Source organism: Camelus ferus, chromosome 18 (assembly GCF_009834535.1).
Source record: "Camelus ferus isolate YT-003-E chromosome 18, BCGSAC_Cfer_1.0, whole genome shotgun sequence".
Classification (NCBI taxonomy): Eukaryota; Metazoa; Chordata; class Mammalia; order Artiodactyla; family Camelidae; genus Camelus; species Camelus ferus.
In genome coordinates this window covers 18,143,455-18,165,111 of record NC_045713.1, presented here as the reverse complement: position 1 = coordinate 18,165,111, position 21,657 = coordinate 18,143,455, and the positions used below count along the sequence as shown (strand labels likewise).

Below are 21,657 nucleotides of genomic sequence, written 5' to 3'. Positions count from 1 at the left end.
TTAAATTGAGATTTAAGGGATAAGCATGCAGGAAGGCTTGAGGCTTCCAGGGCAATACTGGACTGCAGGCTTTGGATTCAGTTCATTTATTTGTTCAACTTTCCCTCTGTCATTCATTTTCCAAGGACTTAGGGAGGCCCACTTTGTCCCAGGGCTTATGCTGAGCACCCGATAGACTAACAGGGAAAAGACTCTCCCCTCAACCCTGCAGGAAGAAAAGCTTTCAGGGTTGGGGAAGTCCTGTCCTCTTGCAGATGGAGATAATACTGCCAGCGTGAACTTGGAGAGCCTTAAGCTTGGGGAAAAAGTGGGTGACAAGCTAGGGAGGGGGCCATGGGCAGGGAAGGAGGGGCTGGAGAATGCGGAAGTGGGGGACAAAGGGAAACCCCCTCCAATCATGTTTCTGTCTTTTCCATGGTATGAGAGGCCCTGTCTCTCTGCTGGCTCTGAGCTCTGGCTCCAGGCTGGGCAGGGGAGATGACAGTGGGATGGGCCAGGACAGGTGGCCTTGACATGTGATGCTTCTCCGCTGACCACTCAGTCCTCACTTTTAGAACGGTTTCCAGAAATGATGGGAGGGGATGGGCAGGGCAGCTAAATATAGTGCTGAGGCTAGGGCTCAGTCTGGGAGGGTCTGTCTGCTATTCACTGGGCACCCATCACCCGTGGTGTCTCCTGTCCTTGCTCTGAGCTTGCTGTTTGCCTCTTGCCTGTCTTCAGGCACAGCTCTGATCCCTCTTCGGTTAAGCCTGACCTTGACTGGGCCTCTTGGGAGTCTCTTTTTGCTTAAGATCTCCAATCAGACCTGTAAGTCCTGTGGGTCCTGTGGGCCTGGGGGTATGGGGGAGGGGAGGTCTGTGGGTACTGGAGAGGTGAGAGGAAGGTAGGGGGCAGGTGTTCTGGTGAATTTGGGGTTAGGGCTGAGGCCCGGGGCAAAGTCACGAGAAGGACAGTGGGTAAGACCTGTTTGCAACTCAGCCTTGTGCTTAGGAACCGGAATTGAGACCAGGCCCCTGACAGGGGCTATTTTGGGGGCTGGGGCTGAAAACTGCAGTTAAGGCTCCTTTGGGACTGAGAGGGAGTCTGCTCTTCCTCCTTGGCCAGAACCAGAGCCCTTTTCTGTATGAGATGAGAGGCCTTTATAGGAAGGGGCAACTCCCTTCGGGACTGCAGACCCGGCCTGGGGCTGAGGCTGGGCCCGGACTGTGGCCCCGCTAAGGTTCTCCGACTGACCCCTCCTCCCTCCAGGCCTGCCATGTCGGCTGCGCCCGGCCTCCTGCACCAGGAGCTGTCCTGTCCGCTGTGCCTGCAGCTGTTCGACGCGCCTGTGACGGCTGAGTGCGGCCACAGCTTCTGTCGCGCCTGCCTGAACCGCGTGGCAGGGGAGCCCGCGGCGGACGGCACGGTGCTCTGCCCGAGCTGTCAGGCACCCACGCGGCCGCAGGCGCTCAGCACCAACCAGCAGCTGGCGCGTCTGGTGGAGGGGCTGGCGCAGGTGCCGCAGGGCCACTGCGAGGAGCACCTAGACCCGCTCAGCATCTACTGCGAGCAGGACCGCGCGCTCGTGTGCGGCGTGTGCGCGTCGCTCGGTTCTCACCGCGGCCACCGCCTGCTGCCCGCCGCCGAAGCCCATGCACGCCTCAAGGTGCGGGCCCTGGGGTGCCTCCTGCGGGGGCGGGGTTGGATGGGATTTTTGGACCGGTCGCGGCCGGCCCCATCCGGGGCCTGGCCAATCCGGAGGTCGCTGCCTTGACTTTGCATCTGAGCTTCAGGGACCAGGATGCCTGGAGTTGCAGGGGACGAGGGTGGGGCCCGGCGGCTAGGGAATTGGGGGCTGATGAGCTGAAGACAGAGTCCGGTGGAGACCCGAGACTTGAAGAGGTGCGCTGGGACTGGCCCTGGAGGGATGGGCGCAGCCGCTGGAGTGTGCCTGGAGATGCGGAGGGCGCAGATACAGAGCTGAGTCTGCGGATCTGGGGGCCGAGCCGAGGACTGAGTCGGTGCCCGCGGCCCAGGGGCTCAGGCTCCGCTGCTGGGCGTAGGTCGGGGTAAGAGGGGCTGGGCTGGCCGAGGCCGCTCAGCTGCTGGGCGGTAGCCCTCGCGCCCCTGGAGCCACGGAGCTTTGTGTGGGCGTGATGTTACCATATGGGGCCTAACCCGGGAGGCCAGGGCACGCACCTCTGTGCGCAGTCCCAGGTTGGCACCAAGACCCAAGTCCAGGCTGTTTTTCTAGTTGGAGCCGGAAGTTCCGAACACTTCCGGTGCCCGCACACACCTGTGCGTGCCCCGAGGTTTGCGATCCCCATGGGTGCCCACCAGACACCCAGACACTGGCAAATGGAGACGCAGGTACCCAGGCTCGGCCTTGTCACATGTGTGGCAAATCACACGCATGTAGCTACGGGAGGGTATGTGTCTACACAGGCCCAAGGAGATCTGTCATGAAGCATTTATAGGAAGAGTAAATGACAGGTGCAGGGGCGGGAGGAGGAGGGGTCTGGAGGCATGGAGCAGTTCTCAGTACCCGCGGTGGAGAAGCTGCCACCATCTTCTCGCGATTGCTGCTGTGCTTCAGGAGTGGGGATGGGGCAGGGAGGGGACTTCTGTGAGTTACCTTTGCCCACAAACTGCATTGCACTGCACTTCTCATTGGCCCCCTGATTCTTGTCCTTAGGCTGGCATTTGAGGCCCTCAGACTCCTCCCAGGGGCCCAGCCTCATGGTCCCTCTGACTCCAGCCTTGCCAGTCCAGCCGGGTGCTGGCTGGTGGTCTCCTAGCCCAGCGCAGGCACCTCCTCCTCCCAGGAGCCCTCCCTGCCCAGGCTCACCTCTGCTGATAACCCCAGAACTCCCAACCTTGTCCATTTTTTATCTGCTAAGAGACAACAGAGTCCGTGAAATGGGATGGGGCACCAAGTGGCCCAGGAGCCTTGAGGGGGCAGGTGGGTGGGATAGTCTGTCAGGGTCTGCATCAGCCCAGCCCTAAGCCTCAGGAAAGGGCTAGCTGGAGGTCTGAAGCGGGGATCTCTGAAAGGAGACTAAAGGAGGAGGGGGCAGGAAAGCTGGGGCAGGACTGGATGCCAAGGTCCTTGGTGAGGAAGAAGGGCTGGCTCCAGAGACGTTGTGCCAAGACTTGAGTGGTTGAATGGGATCTGCTAGCACACAGGGCTCGCAGCCCCCTGAAGCCATGCTGCCTCCTCCTGTGTGCCTGTGTCATTAGCAAGACTGCCGTGAGCTCAGTACCCGCACCGTAGTCCTCGCATCCCACCCCTGCCTGCCCTCCACGGGATGTTCCAAAAGCCTTTGCCTAGCCACAAACTTTTTGAGCTCATCTGTGGTCTTGAGGTTCTCCCAGGCCTCCAGGATGGTGTCGTGCTTGGTCCCCATGGCTCAGCCCTGTCACCCATGAACCTCCGATGGCTGAGAGCCACCAGGCCCACCCTGTCCTGCAGCAGATGGGGCTGTCACCCTGGAGGATGTCTCCTTTGGGGAGGAGACTGACCTGGCTTCTGGCCATGAAAGCCCTTCATCCAATTCTGTGGCTCCCACGGAGGCAGGTGAAGGGACTCATCAGCAAACAGCGCTTAGAGGGTCTTCTAGTTTCACTAAGTGGGAGCGGGGAGGGGGCAGCCAATTTGTCAGAACCACAGGTGATGTGGAGATGACTGTTCCCATCTTGCAGAAGAGGAAACTGAGGTTGGAAGCCATGGAGGCAGGGCCGTGCACCTCCCAGCAGAGTGACTTTAGCTGGAGGTATTCGGAACTCCCCTTTTGGGAGTCAAACTGACAGACCTAGGGTAGGAGCTGGCCCAGATATGTTTGGTTTGTCCACGCAGAAGATATTTTTATTAAATTGCCTACCCCCAGAGACTACCGGTGTGCAGGGAACATTTTGCTAAGGGTCTGCTTTTAGGTATAGGGTGAAACCCAGGAATAAGGGGAGGCTGCATTTTTTCTTTACACATCCTATGCTAACCCCAGAAGCCTACTGTGTGCCAAGCCCTTACCCCTATGGTGGAGGGGACCAGGCTGCATTTGTGTTTGTCATCTTCACAAAGACCTGTTCTGGAGGGCTGCTTGCTGAACGGATGGAATCAGGGAAGGCAAAGCGAGGGAGGACTTACCTACTTAGACAATGGGAGATGAGGCATTCGAGCCATCAGGATCAGTACTGACAAGGGCTTCTGACCAGTGAGTGTATCTGGGGAGTGGTAGGATGCCAGCCTGGCTGGAAGAGGAGCAGGCATGGAGGCTGAGCCCGAGGGAGCAGGTTAATGTGGGAGGTATGGGTTAAGGTGGGGGAGGTGGTAGCAACGTCACTTCTTTATGTCTTGCCCCCCAGACACAGCTCCCACAGCAGAAGCTGCAGCTGCAGGAGGCATGCATGAGAAAGGAGAAGAGTGTGGCCGTGCTGGAGCATCAGCTGGCAGAGGTGGAGGTGAGGGGCTTAGCATGGAAGAGCCTGGGAACTGGGAGTCCAGGCTGGGGGTCCCCAGCCAAATGCTTTTGCCTATGTGCCCCCACAGGAGACAGTACGTCAGTTCCGGGGGGCAGTGGGGGAGCAGCTGGGCAAGATGCGGTTGTTCCTGGCTGCACTGGAGGGCTCCTTGGACCGCGAAGCAGAGCGTGTGCGGGGTGAGGCAGGGGTCGCCTTGCGCCGGGAGCTGGGGGGCCTGAACTCTTACCTGGAGCAGCTGCGGCAGATGGAGAAGGTGCTGGAGGAGGTGGCAGACAAGCCACAGACTGAGTTCCTCATGGTGAGCACTGAACGGCTTCCCTTTCTGCCCCTCAGCCAGGGTTCAGGCTTCAGAGACCTCATTCCATTGTCAGACAAGGACCTGAGGTCTGGAGAGGGGCAGGGGTGAGCCAGGATCACACCCGGAGGAGGGGTGTGCCCCAAGATGGCCATTAATGGTTCTTTAGGTTGGGCACTGCACAAAGACACTGTAAGTGAGCACCATTCATACCACAGATGTTGTAGGTTTGCCTATTTCTTAGGACAATTTTTACCAGATTGAATTAGTTTCTTGAGGAAGAGGGTACCTTTTTTTTTTTTTTTTTTCCTCTTCTAATTCACACAGAGGTAAAGGTAGAAGGTAGCTTTGAATTCTGGGTTTCTTTTGTCTTTTCTGATTTTTCCTGACCCTATCCTCAGCCTTTCTGGTGGTCTGCCCCATCCTCAGAAGTCCCTAGTATCCCACCTCCCCCACCTTGCCCCACCTATATCATCTCCATTCTCTTTTTTTGTCTTTCCAGAAATACTGCCTGGTGACCAGCAGGTGAGATCAACCTGGCCCTGCCCCCTTTCCCACCTTGCCCTTGTCTTCCCGGGACACTGGCTGGCTCACCCTCTACTCCCATTCAGTCCACTGTGATTCCCCTGCATTTCATGTGCAACATAGAAACCTGATTTGTCCTTCTCCTCAGGGACCTCCCAGACTGGTGCTGGAGACAGACGTGGGTAGGGACACAGGCATCACTGTGGGCTCAGTACTGCCATGGGGGAAAGAGGGTGGCCGGGGCAGGCTTCCCAGAGGTGTACACCTTAGAGTTGGATGATGAAGAAATGAATGGGAGTTAGCTAGGTAAATAGCTGGTGGAAGAGCATTGCAGGCAGAGGGAATAGCAAGTGCAAAGACTGATAAGAGTGAAGGAAGATGAAGCTGTGGCAGGAGGGGCCAGACTGTGAAAGGTTGGAGGAGCTGGACCTTAACCCAACAGATTTTTTTTTAAAAATGTGATAAAATATACATAACATAAAATTGACCATCTTAGTTACTTTATAGTAACTAAATGTACTTTTTAGTACATTTTAAGTTCAGCAGCACTAAGTACATTCACGTTGTTGTGCAACCATCACCACCATCCATCTCCACAACTTTTTCATCTTTCCAAACTGAAACACCAACAGAAGAGTTTTAAGCCAGGGTGTGATGTGGAGGAGATTCTGGAACTCCACCCCAGCCCCGTCCCCCTCTCTTCTGGGGACTGCCTCTTGCCCTGGCCCCACTGGTGCCTCCTCCTCCAGGAAGTCCCTTTGCAGACATCTCCCCCTACCTCCTCACCTCCAGGCTGCAGAAGATCCTGGCAGAGTCACCACCCCCTGCCCGTTTGGACATCCAGCTGCCTGTCATCTCAGATGACTTCAAATTCCAGGTGTGGAGGAAGATGTTCCGAGCTCTGATGCCAGGTATGGGGAGGGGCTCACCTGGGGGTTTTGTGTTTGTAACTGTATGGTTGATGGGATGCCCCAGCTACATACAGAGAGGTCTCCCAATCCTAACTTTCCCCTGGGGTTTCCCTGCATCCTTGTAACTTGTGCTTGGAGAAGGGCCTTGGAGGGCATGGGGTCTCCAGGTGGGTGACCGACGTGGAGAGGACACTGCTTACTGAAAGAGTGCTGCTGCTGACGGCAGCAGGGGAAGCTGGGACCTGGGTTGGAGCCCTGCATGAGCCGTGGCCAGTCCCTGCTCCTGCTGGACAGTGGAGATGATAATCTCTGCTAATGGGGGGCTGAGGACCTGCAGAGCTGGAACCCTGGTGTCAGGGACTGACTTGTGGCTGTGGCTGTGGAGGCCCAAGGGTTCAGCCTCCTTTCCCCAAGAGCTAGAGCACACTGGGGCGCTACAGGTCACAGAGCACCGGGACATGCACACATGACTGGTGCAGCCCTCACGGGTGGGAATGGAGGGATCTCTGTTTTATCCAAAAGAAGACTAAGGCCCAGAGACTGGATCAAGACTGATGGAGGTCACACAGCGGAGTGAGGTAGGGACTGACCTAGGACAGGTTTCTTGCTTGTCTCTTGCTCTGGGGCTTTAGATGGCGAATTACATGCCTTGTATCAACTTAATCCTTTCTCCCCACAACACTGGAAGGAGGCAGTTATGGCCTGGTTTTACAGCTAAATACACTGAAGCCCAGGGAGGTGTGATCTTGGGCCCAAGCCAGTAAGCAGAGAGGGGTTCACTTCCCAGGGGTGCTGGGAGGATTGGAGGAGAACAGGTGGGTTGGGAGCAGGCTTGGGGGAGCCAAAGACGCAGTGGCTTGACCCTTCTCCCTCGGCAGCGCTGCAGGAGCTGACCTTCGACCCGAGCACGGCCCACCCGAGCCTGGTGCTGTCCGCCTCCGGCCGCCGCGTGGAGTGCTCGGAGCAGAAGCCGCCGCCGGCTGGAGACGACCCGTGCCAGTTCGACAAGGCGGTGGCGGTGGTGACGCACCAGCTGCTCTCCGAGGGAGAGCACTACTGGGAGGTGGAGGTGGGCGACAAGCCGCGCTGGGCCCTGGGCGTGATCTCGGCGCAGGCCGGTCGCCGCGGCCGGCTGCACGCCGTGCCTTCGCAGGGCTTCTGGCTGCTCGGGTTGCGCGACGCCAAGATCCTGGAGGCTCACGTGGAAGCCAAGGAGCCGCGCGCGCTGCGCACCCCGGAGAGGCGGCCGACGCGCATCGGGATCTACCTAAGCTTCGGCGACGGCGTCCTCTCCTTCTACGACGCCAGCGACGCCGACGCGCTCGAGCTGCTCTTTGCCTTCCACGAGCGCCTGCCCGGGCCCGTGTACCCCTTCTTCGACGTGTGCTGGCACGACAAGGGCAAGAACGCTCAGCCGCTGCTGCTCGTGGGGCCTGACAGCGGCGGGGAGGCCTGAGCTTCCTGTCGGGTTGGGGAGGGGTGCGGGGTCCTGCCCGCCTGGCAGGAGACGGGGTCAGGGGGGCCAGGGTTGAAGGCAGGGCCAAGGGGGTTGGGGACGGGGGACTCCAAGCGTTCTGAGAAGTTGGGGGTTGGCATGAACAGGGACTGCCAGCAAGGGGTTGGGGTGGTGGCAGGGAAAGGGGGATCTGATGTCAGGTCAGTGGGGGACTCGGGTTTGGGAACCAGGGGGCCAGGGGTTCCAGGAAGAAGGAGGTGGGGTTGGGGAAGGGAAAGAGTACTGAGGGGAGGAGCAGGAGAACTCAGTACAGTAAGGAGACCCTGCAGCCTCCCACTCCCCTCTGCTGTGGGGGCCTCTGGTGGGGTCCAGACTCACCATACAGAAAGGCCTTCCACTGGGTGATGATCCTCCAACTTGATCGTGCATCAGAATTGCCTCTTCAAAGCACCTAGCAGTGACCTGTTAAAGCACGGATTGCTGAGTTCCTGATTCCGTAGGTCAGGTGCAGGCCCCAAATTTGCCAACAAGTTCCCGAGTGCTGCTGATGTTGTAGGTCACAAGCAGGCTCCCACCTGAGGAACTGCTGACCTAGCCATCGTCTGTTCAGTCAGATCTCGGTGGTACAGAGTCAGTTATCACAGAGCCACCAGGTACAGAAAACCCAAAATATAGTCCTTCATTCAACAGCCATCTAAAAACTGCCAGAGCCTGTGCTGGGTGAATAAACTGACCCCCAACTGATTGCCCTTGGCCTCTGGAATATGTTCACTGAGTGTCTCGGACTTGGAGGAAATCCCTCTAGTTCCCAACCAAGAGAAAGACCCTGATGCCAGCCCCACCCTGGGCCGGCTGCTTGTGGAGGATGGAGGGCTCCCTGCCTCATTGCCATGCTCCTCCCTCAGTTGGCTCATGGCGGCTTACTTGCTGGTTTTAGCTCAATGGCCCATTTCTTGGGCTCTTGAGTAACCATTGAGGCCAGGAGCAAGAGTCCCTCTTCCCTGGAGGGAGAGGCTTTTGGGGATTCAGGCTGGTGGGATGGAGGTTGCTGCCCCTCCCATCCTAAGGGAGGGTGAAGGCCTGGGGCCATTTGCCATCACCAGCGGGGATGCTGATGTGTGAAAAGGTCTGGTGCCAACGTGGGAATTTTCCTGTGGGGGGTGGGGTGGAGAGAAAGGATTATGGTCAGGGTAGAAAGACCTCAAGGTCTGGCTGGGGGTGCACTCCTGGCTGTGTCTCCCAGGGGAGGTCCTGTGGAACCCTGGGTATTCTGAGACACAGAAGAGAGGTTTAATTTGAGAAGCTCTTTCATGCTAGGAAATAAAACCGTAAAGGAAAAGGATTATTTGGTTGTAAAATCCAGCAGCATTAATAAAAGCGATTATATTCTGACCCCTTCCTCATTAAATCTGTATGAGGAGACAAAGGACCTGTTGCTAAGCAGTGACCTCTCATTGTCTGCCCAGCCTTTGGTCTTGACCTATCAAACCTTTCTGAAATCCCAAGTGTGGTCGTGGGATTCAGTTGCTCAGAACTTTTCAACAATTCCTGGCTGCTGGCAGGAGGAAGCCCGAGCCTTCGGGCACCCTGCTACCCTCCGGCCTCATCTGTGCCTTATGCACACATATGTCTACACTCTGGCCCTACGGAACTCTTGGGGCCCTTGCACCCCCCATCACACAACTCTCTGCTAGGAATGCGTTTTCCCTCCCACTTATCCTACAAGATCCTCCTGAAACCTCACACTTCTTATCCTCTTTGGAGCCCAGCACCTCCTTCCAACCACTGCACTGAATCTTCATCATGGGTGTCTGGGGGAGGGGTGGTGGTGCCCAAAGGCCCCCGGCCCCTTTTTGAGGAAATGGTACTCTGGAAAGCAGATGCCAAGACAGGATTAAATGTACAAGGATTTTTTTGAGGGGAAGACACACCTGTGTGAGAAAATGGGGCTGTCAGATTGTGAGGTCCATTCGATCCTGAGTGAAGGCGAGAGGGAGGGAAGGTTGGGTGGATGTGTCCTCGACTGTTGTGGGCACTCCTTCAGAGAGCTGCCCTCTGTGAGGAGCCCTGCGTGTCCCTGGACTGGGCCTGCCTTTGGGTCTTTGCCAGGCTCGGTCATTGGCCAGGAGCAGCCTGCCAGAACTGGGCTCAGCACAGATACAGGGACGGGTTTCACATCTCTTCAGCTGCTGCTTCATGTGTTGGAGTTATATTGGGAAACTTTCTTTTATTGGAGTTACAGCAGGAAATTTCCTTTTCATAGCCTCCACAGATTCTTTCTGCGTGGCTTGAGCTTTGTGCATTGAGGGGAATGACACGGTGACCTTGCCCCTGGCTGACTGAGTGAGAGACAGCATCCCTGAGCCAAAGGCAGTCATGTGGCAAGTTTATGGAACCTCTGCCTGATCAGGATGTTCCTTGCTGGATGCGGGCCGCCTGGTCCAGCCATAACTTTCCTGGAGGTGTAGGAAGGTGAGATGGGAACAGAGATGTGGATCCCTCCAGCAAAGAATCAAAATCTCCTCCTTTAGTACTTGCCCCTCATGGAGACTCTGGGAACCCAGCGCAACTGGCTGCAGAGAGGTTTCCTGTGCTTCCTGACTTCCCCATGTGCACGAAAAACTGACACCTGCCAGGGCCAGGGTGAACCACAAGCAAAACCACTTACCGAGAGCTTGTTATATGTTAGTGACTTTATATTCCATATCTCATTTCTCTCTCTTATCCTCACAACCCTTGGCCTGATGCTAGGCTCGCTTGCTGTAAAGGACGGACCATGGGTGCACAGTGCATCCTGGAGCAGCATCTTTAGACCAAGATTCTTCTTGATAATGAAGGCAGTGGTGGGAAAATTGTATAAGTCAACCAATAAGTTGATTAAAAATATCATGTTCATATCAAAAGAAACATATTATGGGGTCCAGAATTTACATGAATCTTTGGGATTAAACAGATGTCCAGAAAGTTTTGCACTGACGATGGCTGTTTGGAATCTAGACTTTCAGATCCTTAGGGATGTGAGTTCTTAAAATTATTTTAAAAATTTGAAAAATAGTGCATGAATATACTTAATATTTTACAAGGGGCAAGTTCTCTGACCAGGCTCCCAAATCCTAATTTCTTCTCTTCTTCTCTCATCAGAAATAATCCCTGTTGTCTGTATGGGGGGTAGTTTTCCAGTACTTTCTGTACAGATATGTGTCCCACAGAAAATATATTATACTGTTTTTCTTTCTGTATAAATGATGCCACACTCTGTATGAATATGACATTATTCTACATATTCTGCAACATGCTTTTTTCATTCAGTCATACAGTCAGGAGATCTGTCCATGTTACTGTACAGAGTGTACCTTCTTTTTAACTAAGATATTTCTAACTGGAGTTTGAACCTTGAACCCTAGCTTGTTTAGAACCTCCTGGGTTCAATGAAAGCACGCCTTACACAGGTCGTGCTTCAGGACGGTACAGAGTGCTTTCAAATCTGTGCTGATCCTCCTGGAGGACTGGGGGGAAATTGAACTTTTGTCTCCATCTTACTAGAGAAAACTGATAGATGGTGCCGGGTTTGGAGCCCAAGTCTGTTTCTCTCCAAATCCTGGCCTTTCTTCATCTGGTCCCCCACACAGTCATTATTTAACCCTCATCTTAAAAGAAATCTGAAGAAGTTTTGGAGGGAGGGATGTGACAGTGACTTTGAAGTCCTTAGAAAGAATACTGTGCTTGTGAAATTGAAGGTAATCATAGCCAACCTAAGCTGTTGCTACTGGTTTAGGGGCTTTTTCCTGAGAACAGAGTCTGAGCAGAGAATGTAAGAAGGCTGGGGGGAGCCGGCAGTTTCAGGAAAGGACTCAAGATCCAGGAAATACCCCTTGTTCAGTTGCCCAAGGCCTGGATGAATGTATAGAAACAATTTCCTCTGTGTAGATGTGTTTTCTTTTCCTTCAAACCATCATGAAACTTTGTGAACCAAATAGTATGAGATATAATGTCAAAGAGTTTTTAGTGAAATGGGACATACTCATGATATAAGTGAGAGATAACAAAAAAAAGTGTTATCTCAAATTATGTATCCACCATGGTTACAGTTGTGAGAAAAAATTTCTCTGGAAAAAAAAAAAGACAAAGAAATGGCAAAACATGTCGCCAATGGAATTCCTGGTGATTTAACTTTTTTTCTTTCTATTTATTTATTTAAAATTTTTCTTCTGTATCTGCTGTCTCCCCATTTTTGGTGGTGAGCAGGTGCCACCTGGATGTCCACAAAGTGGAGGAAGGAGGGCTCAGAGAGAGATATCCCATGGGACCACACTCAAGCGTGCTTTTGGGCGGGGACCATCAAAGCTTGTTTTTCTCCCAGACCAGTGAGGTTACTGACACTCAGAGATGGTAACACAAGCAGGAAGTGGTAAAGCTGATTCTCTCTAACTCAGAGCTGGTTTACAGCTCAAGGCCATGAAGTAAATTCTGTTTCTGGAAGGGATGTTCTCCAACGATAACTTGATGGTTTTCCTGGGACAGCCTTGGCATTCATCAGTGACTCACCCATGAAAACGTTATTCTCTTTTTGGTACGCCCACAATCCTGCTGACTCAGTCCAGGAGAAGGGCTTTAGGTCCTGCTCTTGGAGACCTGAGGGACTCGCAGGTCCTTAGCATCTCTTGGACGCTTACTCATTTTCATAATGGAGAATGAGTTCATCTCAGGCTCAAGAAGAGTCTTTCAGGAATTTAATTTTATTTTGTCTTCATTATATTTATTTTTACCATGACCTTCTATTCAAAACCAAATGACACTGGTTTTTATTTATGGTTTTGATGTAATATTAACTTTAAAAATACACTGTTTTCGGGAGAAAGCACTCGCCTCCTCCCCCCTGAGGGTGAAGGATGTGGGCACTGGACACTGAATCTTGTCAGCCACTGGTGGAGGGTGGCTCCACGGGGTTTCATCCCCCTGAGCTTCTAATCTGCTTTCATAAGGGCAAGGTCACCTTCCGAGGCTTCACAGAAAGCCCTCAGGCAGAGAGAAGCAGTGATAGTGTTGGGAAGTCCCCAAGCACACTGAGGTGTGAGGCCCAAGGGACCAGTGGATGTCAGTCACACCCTCCAACTCCAACTGGCTTAGAGCCTCTGAGCCTCACAGGGCTTCCTGAAGTTAAAGTGGCTGCTAGGGGAGGTCTTCTAGAGGATTCTCAGTTCTTGGATGTGGGCAAGAGAGAAGCGGAGAGGCAAGGGGACATGTTGGACTTACGTGGGAGGGACATAGCAGCAAAGCAGGCTCCCTGGGCGTTCCCTGTGGCTGAGCCACCCCTGCTGTGAGGACCGAGTTACCTCTCTGGCCCTGCTTGCACCTATGTCCTGGAGTGACACTGCGGGCCTGGAGAAGGGAGTGTGTAGGTGGCTTCATGCACCACTAGGCCTTTCCCTGGATCACAGGTCCTGAAGGCAAAATGGATTTCCCAAGAATGATTAGGGGCTAGGCCAGGACGTCTGGGTTTCTGGGAGGGGAAGGGAGACTGAAGGGCAGACGTTGAGTCTGGGGACCTGGCAGATGGGCTCAGCACTGCTTATACAGGAGTGAGGAAGCAGGTCGATGTTCTGGCTTTACATTATGATGACTATTATAAATGCTGTTCATGGCTGAGCTATGTAATGTATTTTGATTTTGTTTTCTTTCTTGCGTAACGTTAAAAAAATATATATATAGGTACGGGGGATTGAACCCAGGACCTTGTGCATGCTAAGCATGTGCTCTACCACTGAACTATTTCCCTCTCCGTCGTTTGTCTTTTTCAATGGATAACTTTCTGTTTTCTCTCTGGTGAGTGATTGTCTTTTTTTCTTCTCCTTAGTTCTCTCAGTGGCTTTCACTAATTCAGTCACCAGTTGTCTGAATCTCCTCGAGGTACATCCAGACACATCGGGGGTTCCAGCCAGTGTGGTATCTGTCGAGCTCATCTTCTATCTCTCTGTCTTCTAGGCCACAACCCCCAAGGTCATCACCCGCCCTTGTCCTGGTACAGAGACCACAGCTTTTTTTTTGTTTTTTAGCTTATTTTTCAAGCCACAGCAGTCTGGTTTCCACATGCCACGCCTCTGCAACCGCCTTTTGGTGTTTGTGTTGCTAAACTCAGTGGACATGCTTCTGTTTTCATCCTTATGTCTCAGCGTGTTTCACATGGCAGACAGCTGACATCCTTGAGGCAGTTTCTTCACTCTTGCTTTTCATCTGTCTCTGCCTTGGTTTTCATCCTCCCAGCAACAGATCCTGAGACAAGGACTCAGGTCTAAGGAGGGAGGTGCAGGGATCCCTGGCTGAGGGGTGGGGAGGGAAGGCAGCCAATAAAGGGTGCACTTTTAAGTTTTATTTAATTTTAATTTTTATTTATTTTATTTTTTAAACTGAGATATAGTTGATTTATAATATTAAATTAGCTTTAGGTGTACAACAGTTATTCAAAATTCTTATAGATTATACATCATGTATAGTCTTTATAAAATATTGGCTATATTTCCTGTGCTGTACAATATATCCTTATTGCTTATTTGTTTTATATATAGAGTTTATACCTCTTAATCCTCTTCCCCTCTTGTGCTCCTTCCCTCTTCTCTCTCCCCAGTGGTAACCACCAGTTTGCTCTCTATACCTGTGAGTCTATTATTTCCTTTTTGTTATATTCACTACTTTGTTTTATTTTTTAGATTCCAGAAAGTGTGCAGTTTTTCTCATCCCCAACCCCCCCAGTTTTATTGAGGTATAAGTAATAAATAAAAACTGTATATGTTTACAGTGTATAGTAATGTTTTGATATATGTATACATTGTGAAATGATTAACCATAGGCAAGCTAATTAACATAGCCATCATCTCACATAGCCATCTTTTTATTTTTTTTGTGGTGAGAACATTTAAGATCTTTCTCAGCAAATTTTAAGTATACCAGATAGTATATTAACTGTAGCTACCAAGCTGAACATTAGATCTCCAGAAGTTATTCATCCTGCATAATTGAAACTTTGAACAAAAGATGCATTATTAAGTCAGTCACCTCAGTGAGTCACTGGACCTCAATCCAGAGGGAAAACTCTGGGAAATAATAAAAAACACATACCTCAGAATTATCCCTTCTAAGGTGTGAGGGAGCTAGGTTATTGATATACCAACTTCTGAAATTAATTGGTTGAAAGCCACTTTGGGGAGGGGGTGGGTGTTGATTTCTCTGCATTTCTAACTTAATGGGTTGTGGGCCTAGCAGCCATCTGGAAGTTGACCTGCAGGGTCTGCGGGTGTTAAGATCTGAAGGATTTGAGGGCAGGGTGCTGACAGTGTCTGCTACACTCCCAAAATAGAATGTAAAGTCTGTGAGGGCAGGGACTTTGCATTTTTTGCTCATTTCTAGATCCTCAATGCTTGGCACATAATAGTTGCTTAATATGTAGTATTTGATGAATAAATTGATGAGTCAATAATTCATGAATTCAATTGTAAGGGTCCAGCAAGAGATTAAGCAAACTACAGTAGTAGATACTGTGGAAGCTAAACATTTCAGGTTAATAAACCTCACTTTTATATGGAAAGGGGAAAGCAAGCAGTACCTTTATAGTAGTAAAGAGAAACTTAGGAACAATTCAGTTTTGCAAAATCACGGAACTCGAATGAAATCGCTGAGTCCTTAATAGTGCCACTGAGCTGCTGGCTACCCAGCTCTGGAGACCCACTTCTGGTTTTTTGTTCTGTGATCTGCTATATTGGCTATTGTTTGAATTGGGATCTCTATTAATTTGCAGCCCAAAGCAACCCAACAGATATAAGCTCTGTTGTAAAAACTTGGTATATAATTACACAACTTTTATGGGCTTCAGTTTCTTCACCTGCAAAATGGGGACAATAATATCTTCTTTGTAGGATTTCTATGAAGATTAGATGAGATAACACAAGGAAAGCACTTAGAATTGTGCCTGGCACAGAATGAATTCTCAGTCAATATCAGTTGTTGTTAGTGTTTTATTATTATTATTTAAAATTAAATTTATAAAAATATAATTATTTAAAATTATAATACATATTTAAAATTATAATTATACACATAATTTTATATAATTATATATAATTATAAAATTATAATTATACACATAACTATGTGTTAACTATTTGTTCTAAGTTCTTACAATATTTAATTTTCAAAATTAGGCATTTTTAGTTGCATTTTTGATATTTTCTAATTTTTAACCTTAACGTATAGTGATCAGAGAACATGGCATGTATCATTTCTGCCATTATGTGGCATGAAATTGGAATGGTTTTTGTAAAATGTGCTTTAGTGCATAAAAAACTGTATGTCTAAGAGTTAATCTTCCACATACATCTATTAATGCTACCTCATTAGTTGTCTTGTTCAGATCAATCACTTAAATCCCATATCTAGAACTGAACCTGAACTTGTTCTCCATTTCTACTTTCTAAATGTTTCCAAGATCCACCTCTCCCTCCTATGTTCTAACTGGACATGATCCTAACATTTTCTCAAATTCCAGTTTGTTTCTAGACTCAGTAATTTATCTCTGAGACCCTCCTATTCTCTACCACCAAATAACTTTTTTTTTAATGAAGATACTGGGGATTGAATCCAGGACCTCGTGCATACTAAGCATGTGCTCTACCACTGAGCTATACCCTCCCTGCTCCCCCCAATAATTTTCTTTATCAAGATTCTGGGGGAAAAAAACCTCCAGCCCATGGCTTTTCTATCACCAGTGGTGGCCCCACTTTTAAACCAAACTTCCTCTTGCTGTGTCTGTGAGCAGGAAGTGTCTAAAACCAGATGTTCCTCTTTTCTAGATGCCATCAAGATCCAGCCTCCTCCCCTCCCCTGACCATTGCCCTGACACTCAGCTTTTAACCACATGATTGCTCTAGTTTGCTGTTGCAATGGTTCTTACACTTTTCTAACTGCAGAGCATTTTTTTAGAGTAAAAACCTCTATGAAACCATCCACTATTGCTTAACTAGGCTTTGTTGGCATATTTATGACCAGAGAAAGGAGTTTTCAATGTGAACTAAAGAGGTAGGGGCTAAACCGGTCCTGCAATAGGATCTTCGATCCTTCTTGCTATTATTTCCTTCTTTCTACCCCTTCTTTGCTCCCCGGACAAGTGGAAGGTGTTCTTTGTCTTGTCCAAGGCTGAAGTTTCAGTTACTTATTTATTCCATCAACATTTGCTAAGCTACTTTTAATGTGGCATGTACCATGCTCAGTCTTGGGAATGTACATTTAGATAATTTAAAATTATTGCCTTCACAGACTCACAGATAGAGAACAAACTAGTGGTCACCAGGGAGGGCAGGGAGGGACAATACAGGGGTGGGGAAGAGAGAAGTACAATCTATTGGGTATGAGATTGGCTACAATTGTACAACACAGGGAATATAGCCAATATTTTGTAATAACTGTAAATGGAGTGTAACCTTTAAAAATTGTATCAAAAATGTTATCTTCAATAAGCAAAATAGTAGGAGAAATAGTTTCTTAAACAATAAGATCACAGTGTGAGAACTGTTAACAGAGCTGTACGCAAGACAACCTGGGTCTGAGTAGGAAAATCAGGCAGGCTTCTCAGAAGAGGTGACAGCTTGAGTTTGTCCTTGGAGAGCAAGTAGGAGTTTCTGAGGATGACAAAAAGAAGAGAAGGAAGGCACTCTGGACATGTTCAATGGTGGACTGTACTAGTTTTCTAAAGCTGCGTAACAAATGACCCCAGACTTAGTGGGTTAAAATAACAATAATCATTGTTAGTGGAAATGCAAAATGGTACAGTCACTTTGTGAGATAGTTTGGTGATTTCTTACAAAACTAAACATACTCATGGTGCAATCCAGCAATGGTGCTCCTTGGTATTCACCCAAAGGAGTTGAAAACTTGTGTCCGCACAAAACCCTGCATGTGGATATTTATAGCAGTTTTATTCATAATTGCCAAAACTTGGAAGGAACCAAGATATTCTTCAGTAGGTGAATGGATAAATAAACTGTGGGGCATCCAGACAATGGAATATTACTCAGTGTTAAAAAGAAACAAGCTATCAAACCATGAAAAGACATGAAGAAATCTTACATGCATATTACTAAGTGAAAGAAGCCACTCTCAAAAGGCTACATACTGTATGATTCCAACTATATAACATTCTGGAAAAGGAAAAACTATGGAGACTGTAAAAGTATGACCGGTGGAGGATGTTGATTAAGGGGAAGCTGTGCATATGTGCGGGTAGCAGGTATGTGGGAAATCTTCATACCTTCCCCTCAATTTTGCGGTAAACTTCAACTGCTCCAAAAAGCAAAGACTTTAATTTTTTAGAAAAGAACTCCCAAACTCAACAATAATTATTTCTTTTTTTGGAGGGAGGGGTAATTAGGTTTATCTATTTATTCATTACTTTTAATGGAGGTACTGGGGATTAAACCCGGGACCTCATGCATGCTTGGCATGCACTCTACCACTGAGCTATAACCTCCCCCCAACAATAATTATTTCTTATCTCCCATGATTTCTGTGGGTCAGGAAATTGGGGATGGAGTGAGTAGTTCTAACCCAGTGTCTCTCATGGGGTTGTGGTCACATGTCACCCAGGGCTGCAGTCATTTGAATGCTTGACTGGGGTTGAAGGATCCACTTCCAAAGTAGCTCACTCACATGGAGTGTGAGTTGGTACTGGCTATTGGTGGACAGCCTCAGTTCTTTTCCACCAAGGTCTCTGTACAGGATAGCTTGAGTGTTCTCCCAGCATGGTGGGTGGCTTCTTCCAGCCTCCAGAGAGAGAGGGAGGGAGGGAGAAAGAGAGGGAGGGAGGGAGAAAGAGAGAGAGAAAGAGAGATAGAGAGAGAAATCATAATCCAAGGGAGCAAGACCAAAGCTGAAAAGCCTTGGGAGTCACACACCTTCACTTCTGCTGCATTCTATTGGTCACACAGGTCAGCCATGCATCAGCTTGGAAGGGGATTACACAGGGGTATGAATATTAGGAGAAGAAGATTGTTAGAGGCCATCTTGGATGCTGGCTACGATATACGGCATGCTAAGTGTAACTGATATATTATGCTTGGGGTGTAAATGATTAGAAATGAGTCTGAAAGCTATTTGTGAACTAAATTGTCAGGATCTACTGAGTCTGACTTTTAGCTGTTGGTGGTAGGGAAATATTGAAAGATTTTTAAGAAGGCACGTAGAGGGTTGAATTGTCCTTTTTCTATCTAAATTTGGCAACAAGAACTGTCCAATAGTCTAAATAAGACCCCTGATATTCTCTGCTCTTTCTTTGGGTTGTTTGATACCTCATGTAGGTTTACACACATCCTGTCTTTCAATTTTGGGTTGGACTGCCTTTTGGAAACTGTGTCATGTATCTGCTTGGATATTCTCCCACTAGATAAAATTTAAAATCTCTGTATCAATCTCTGTACTTTTGGTTACAAATGAAAAATTCAACTCAAAATGACTTAAGGAATGAAAAGAATTCATTGAGTCATGCAACTGGAAAGTCTAGCAGTGGAGAGGCTTTCAGGTGTGGTTTGATCCAGTTTCATATTTTCAAGAAGATTCTGGCTCTATTTCTGTGATGTGTTGGTTCATCCTCAGGTGGACTTTCATTACAGTAGCAGAAAGGGCCACAGTCATTCCAAGTTTAATATTACACTGGAAAGCAAAAGCAGCGTCTTTCTCAGATCCACTTTGGTCTCTCTTAGGTCACCTGACTATCCCTAAACCAATCACAGAAGTCAAGGATGTGGAATATACAAACTGGCTTGGTTTAGTTCACATGCTCCACCCTTGGAACTGGGGATGAAGTCATTTTTTCCAAAACCACATAGTCCTCCAAATGGGAATTGAAAGTTGCTGAGAAGAGGGAAACTGAACACTAAGGAGGCAAACACAAGTGTCCAACACAAAATCAAAACTGTGATGTGGGTCATCTAAACAACATGTACTGAACACCAAAGATAATATTGGGCCCTGGATAGAGCCAATATCCAAGTGAGGTAGAGTATATTATTCTCTGGGAACATAAACTCTCTGAGGGTAGGGATTTCTTCCTGTCTTATTCACATCTATGTTCTCAGAGCCTGGAGCAGCACCTGGCACCTAGTAGGTATTTAGTAAATATTTGTTGAACAAATAGTCTGGAGGAAAGATAGATGTATGTGTAATTCACCATACCATATAAGATCCAGCTCTGGCTCTAGGGACTTTGGGAGGACAGGGCTGTGATCTACTCTTTCACTTCTCCTCCTTCTTGTCTCCCTTCTTCTGGTGTAGCTCCTCCAGGTGAGAGACTGGGAGGAAAGAGTTGGAGAGATAGCAGAGAGTTCCTCATGAGCCGGGCTGCCTATCGGTGGTCGGAGGTGCCCCCAGTCTCACTTGTGTGCAGGCTGGGTCCATCTGCTCATGGTCCTCAGGATCCGAGGTTCACGGTGTTCCTGGGGGTGATATTTAGCTTTACCACAGGCCCCTTCTTTGCTGAGGAGCTGCTTGGAGTGGATAATTCCTGCCTCTCCAGGCTGAGCCATTCTCTAACCCTTGTTCCTTCATTTGGAACCATGAAGTCCCCATTTCTCCCTGTTTCTTGGTCTTATTTAAGCCACACAAAACTTTTCTGGAGGAAACCTCTTTTACATGGAGCCTTTCTTCAAACCCCAAAGCCCTGAATATGGAGGCCCTGAAGCCGAATGTGACAGTAACGCTACAGCATCGGGTCAAGGATCAGGTCAGGAACAAGGTTATTTGTCAAAGGGGACGAGATGTTTCATCCAGAAGATATTTAGTAAAATGGTAATGATAATGTGGCAGAGACAGCTAGTTGTCTCCTAGTAGCTGTCTTCCTCGTCTTCCTTTAGTAATTCAACTCCAAATTTTAGCCAGGAATGTGGCTATTTAGAATAAAGACTATATTTCCCAGCTTTCTTTGCAGCGGTGTGTGGCCACGCGACTAAATTCTGGACAAAGAGATGGGAAGGAACATGATATGTGTAACTGTTGGGTCACACCCTTAAAGGAAAGAGTCACACCCACCACGTTCTCTATTTTTCCTGCCAGCTGAAGGGTGGACATGGTGGTGGGCCATCTTTGATGGGGTAGATGAAGAAAGTACCTTGGGAGCAACTTGCTAGAAGGAGCCTGGCTCTCCACACTGTGGCTCCTCTCTACCTCCCTGGACTGTCAACAGGACAGTCTGGCTTAAGCCTCTGAGATTTTGGGTCTTATTACAGCAGTTGAATCTCACCCTCAACTAATACAATGACCACTGGTCGGGCACATCCTACATGCCAGGCACTGTGCTAAGCTTTTCACATACATTATTTAATTTTATCCTTACAATTTTGTTGTTGTTATGTAGTGCATCAGTTGGAGCCTTTGGGGCAAAAATAACAGAAACAGACTAACAAGAAAAAAATGGAAGGAAATAGGGTGACTTAAAGAATGGAAGAGAGGGTTAAAAGACAGACTCAGAGAGGACAGAAACCATGGCTTTGGAGGTCCTACCAGGAGAGGAATACACCAAATGTTATTTTCTACCGTTGCATCACTGTGCTCAAAATTCAAATTAAAACTAGACAGTCTGGCGGGGGTGGGTGGAGAAACAGCTCAGTAGAGCGCACACTTAGCATGCATGAGATCCTGGGTTCAATCCCCAGCAACTCCACTGAAAAACAAAATTGTTAAAAAAAAAAGAGAGTCTGCTTGGCTGAGCTTTGGTCAAGAGACTACCCATTTAGTTAAGGAAGTATGAGGCACCTTAACTTACCTTGACTTGCTGTCGCACTACGACTGTATACAATGGTGGAGAGGTAATTGGCCAACATAAAATTGGGTGTTATTAGTTAAAGAAAGAAGGAATAGATATTGAGTAGCCTAAAAACAACAAATGTTCACTATTGGTAAGTAATATAATTTCTAATTGTATTGTAAGGATAATGAGGCTCAGAGAGGTGAGTCACACAGCTAGTAGAAAGCAAAGC

At 48.7% G+C, this 21,657-nt stretch overlaps 1 protein-coding gene across 1 annotated transcript; it reads left to right on the top strand.

Moving 5' to 3' along the window:
- The first annotated feature begins 584 nt into the window (after window positions 1-584).
- Window positions 585-9,037, top strand: TRIM72 (tripartite motif containing 72). The gene is made up of 7 exons (XM_032460393.1): window positions 585-807; window positions 1,249-1,645; window positions 4,342-4,437; window positions 4,526-4,756; window positions 5,256-5,278; window positions 6,071-6,189; window positions 7,068-9,037. Exons 2-7 carry the CDS (start codon window positions 1,256-1,258, stop codon window positions 7,643-7,645), a joined length of 1,437 nt encoding a protein of 478 aa, XP_032316284.1. The 5' UTR covers window positions 585-807; window positions 1,249-1,255; the 3' UTR covers window positions 7,646-9,037.
- Window positions 9,038-21,657: the final 12,620 nt, after the last annotated feature.

Bases quoted from the DNA above. Each gene is read 5' to 3' on its own strand.
- TRIM72 (XM_032460393.1), top strand. From the start codon at position 1,256: ATGTCGGCTGCGCCCGGCCTCCTGCACCAGGAGCTGTCCTGTCCGCTG. The intron at 4,757-5,255 runs GTGAGCACTGAA...TTGTCTTTCCAG, and splicing joins CACAGACTGAGTTCCTCATG to AAATACTGCCTGGTGACCAG. The intron at 6,190-7,067 runs GTATGGGGAGGG...CTCCCTCGGCAG, and splicing joins GTTCCGAGCTCTGATGCCAG to CGCTGCAGGAGCTGACCTTC.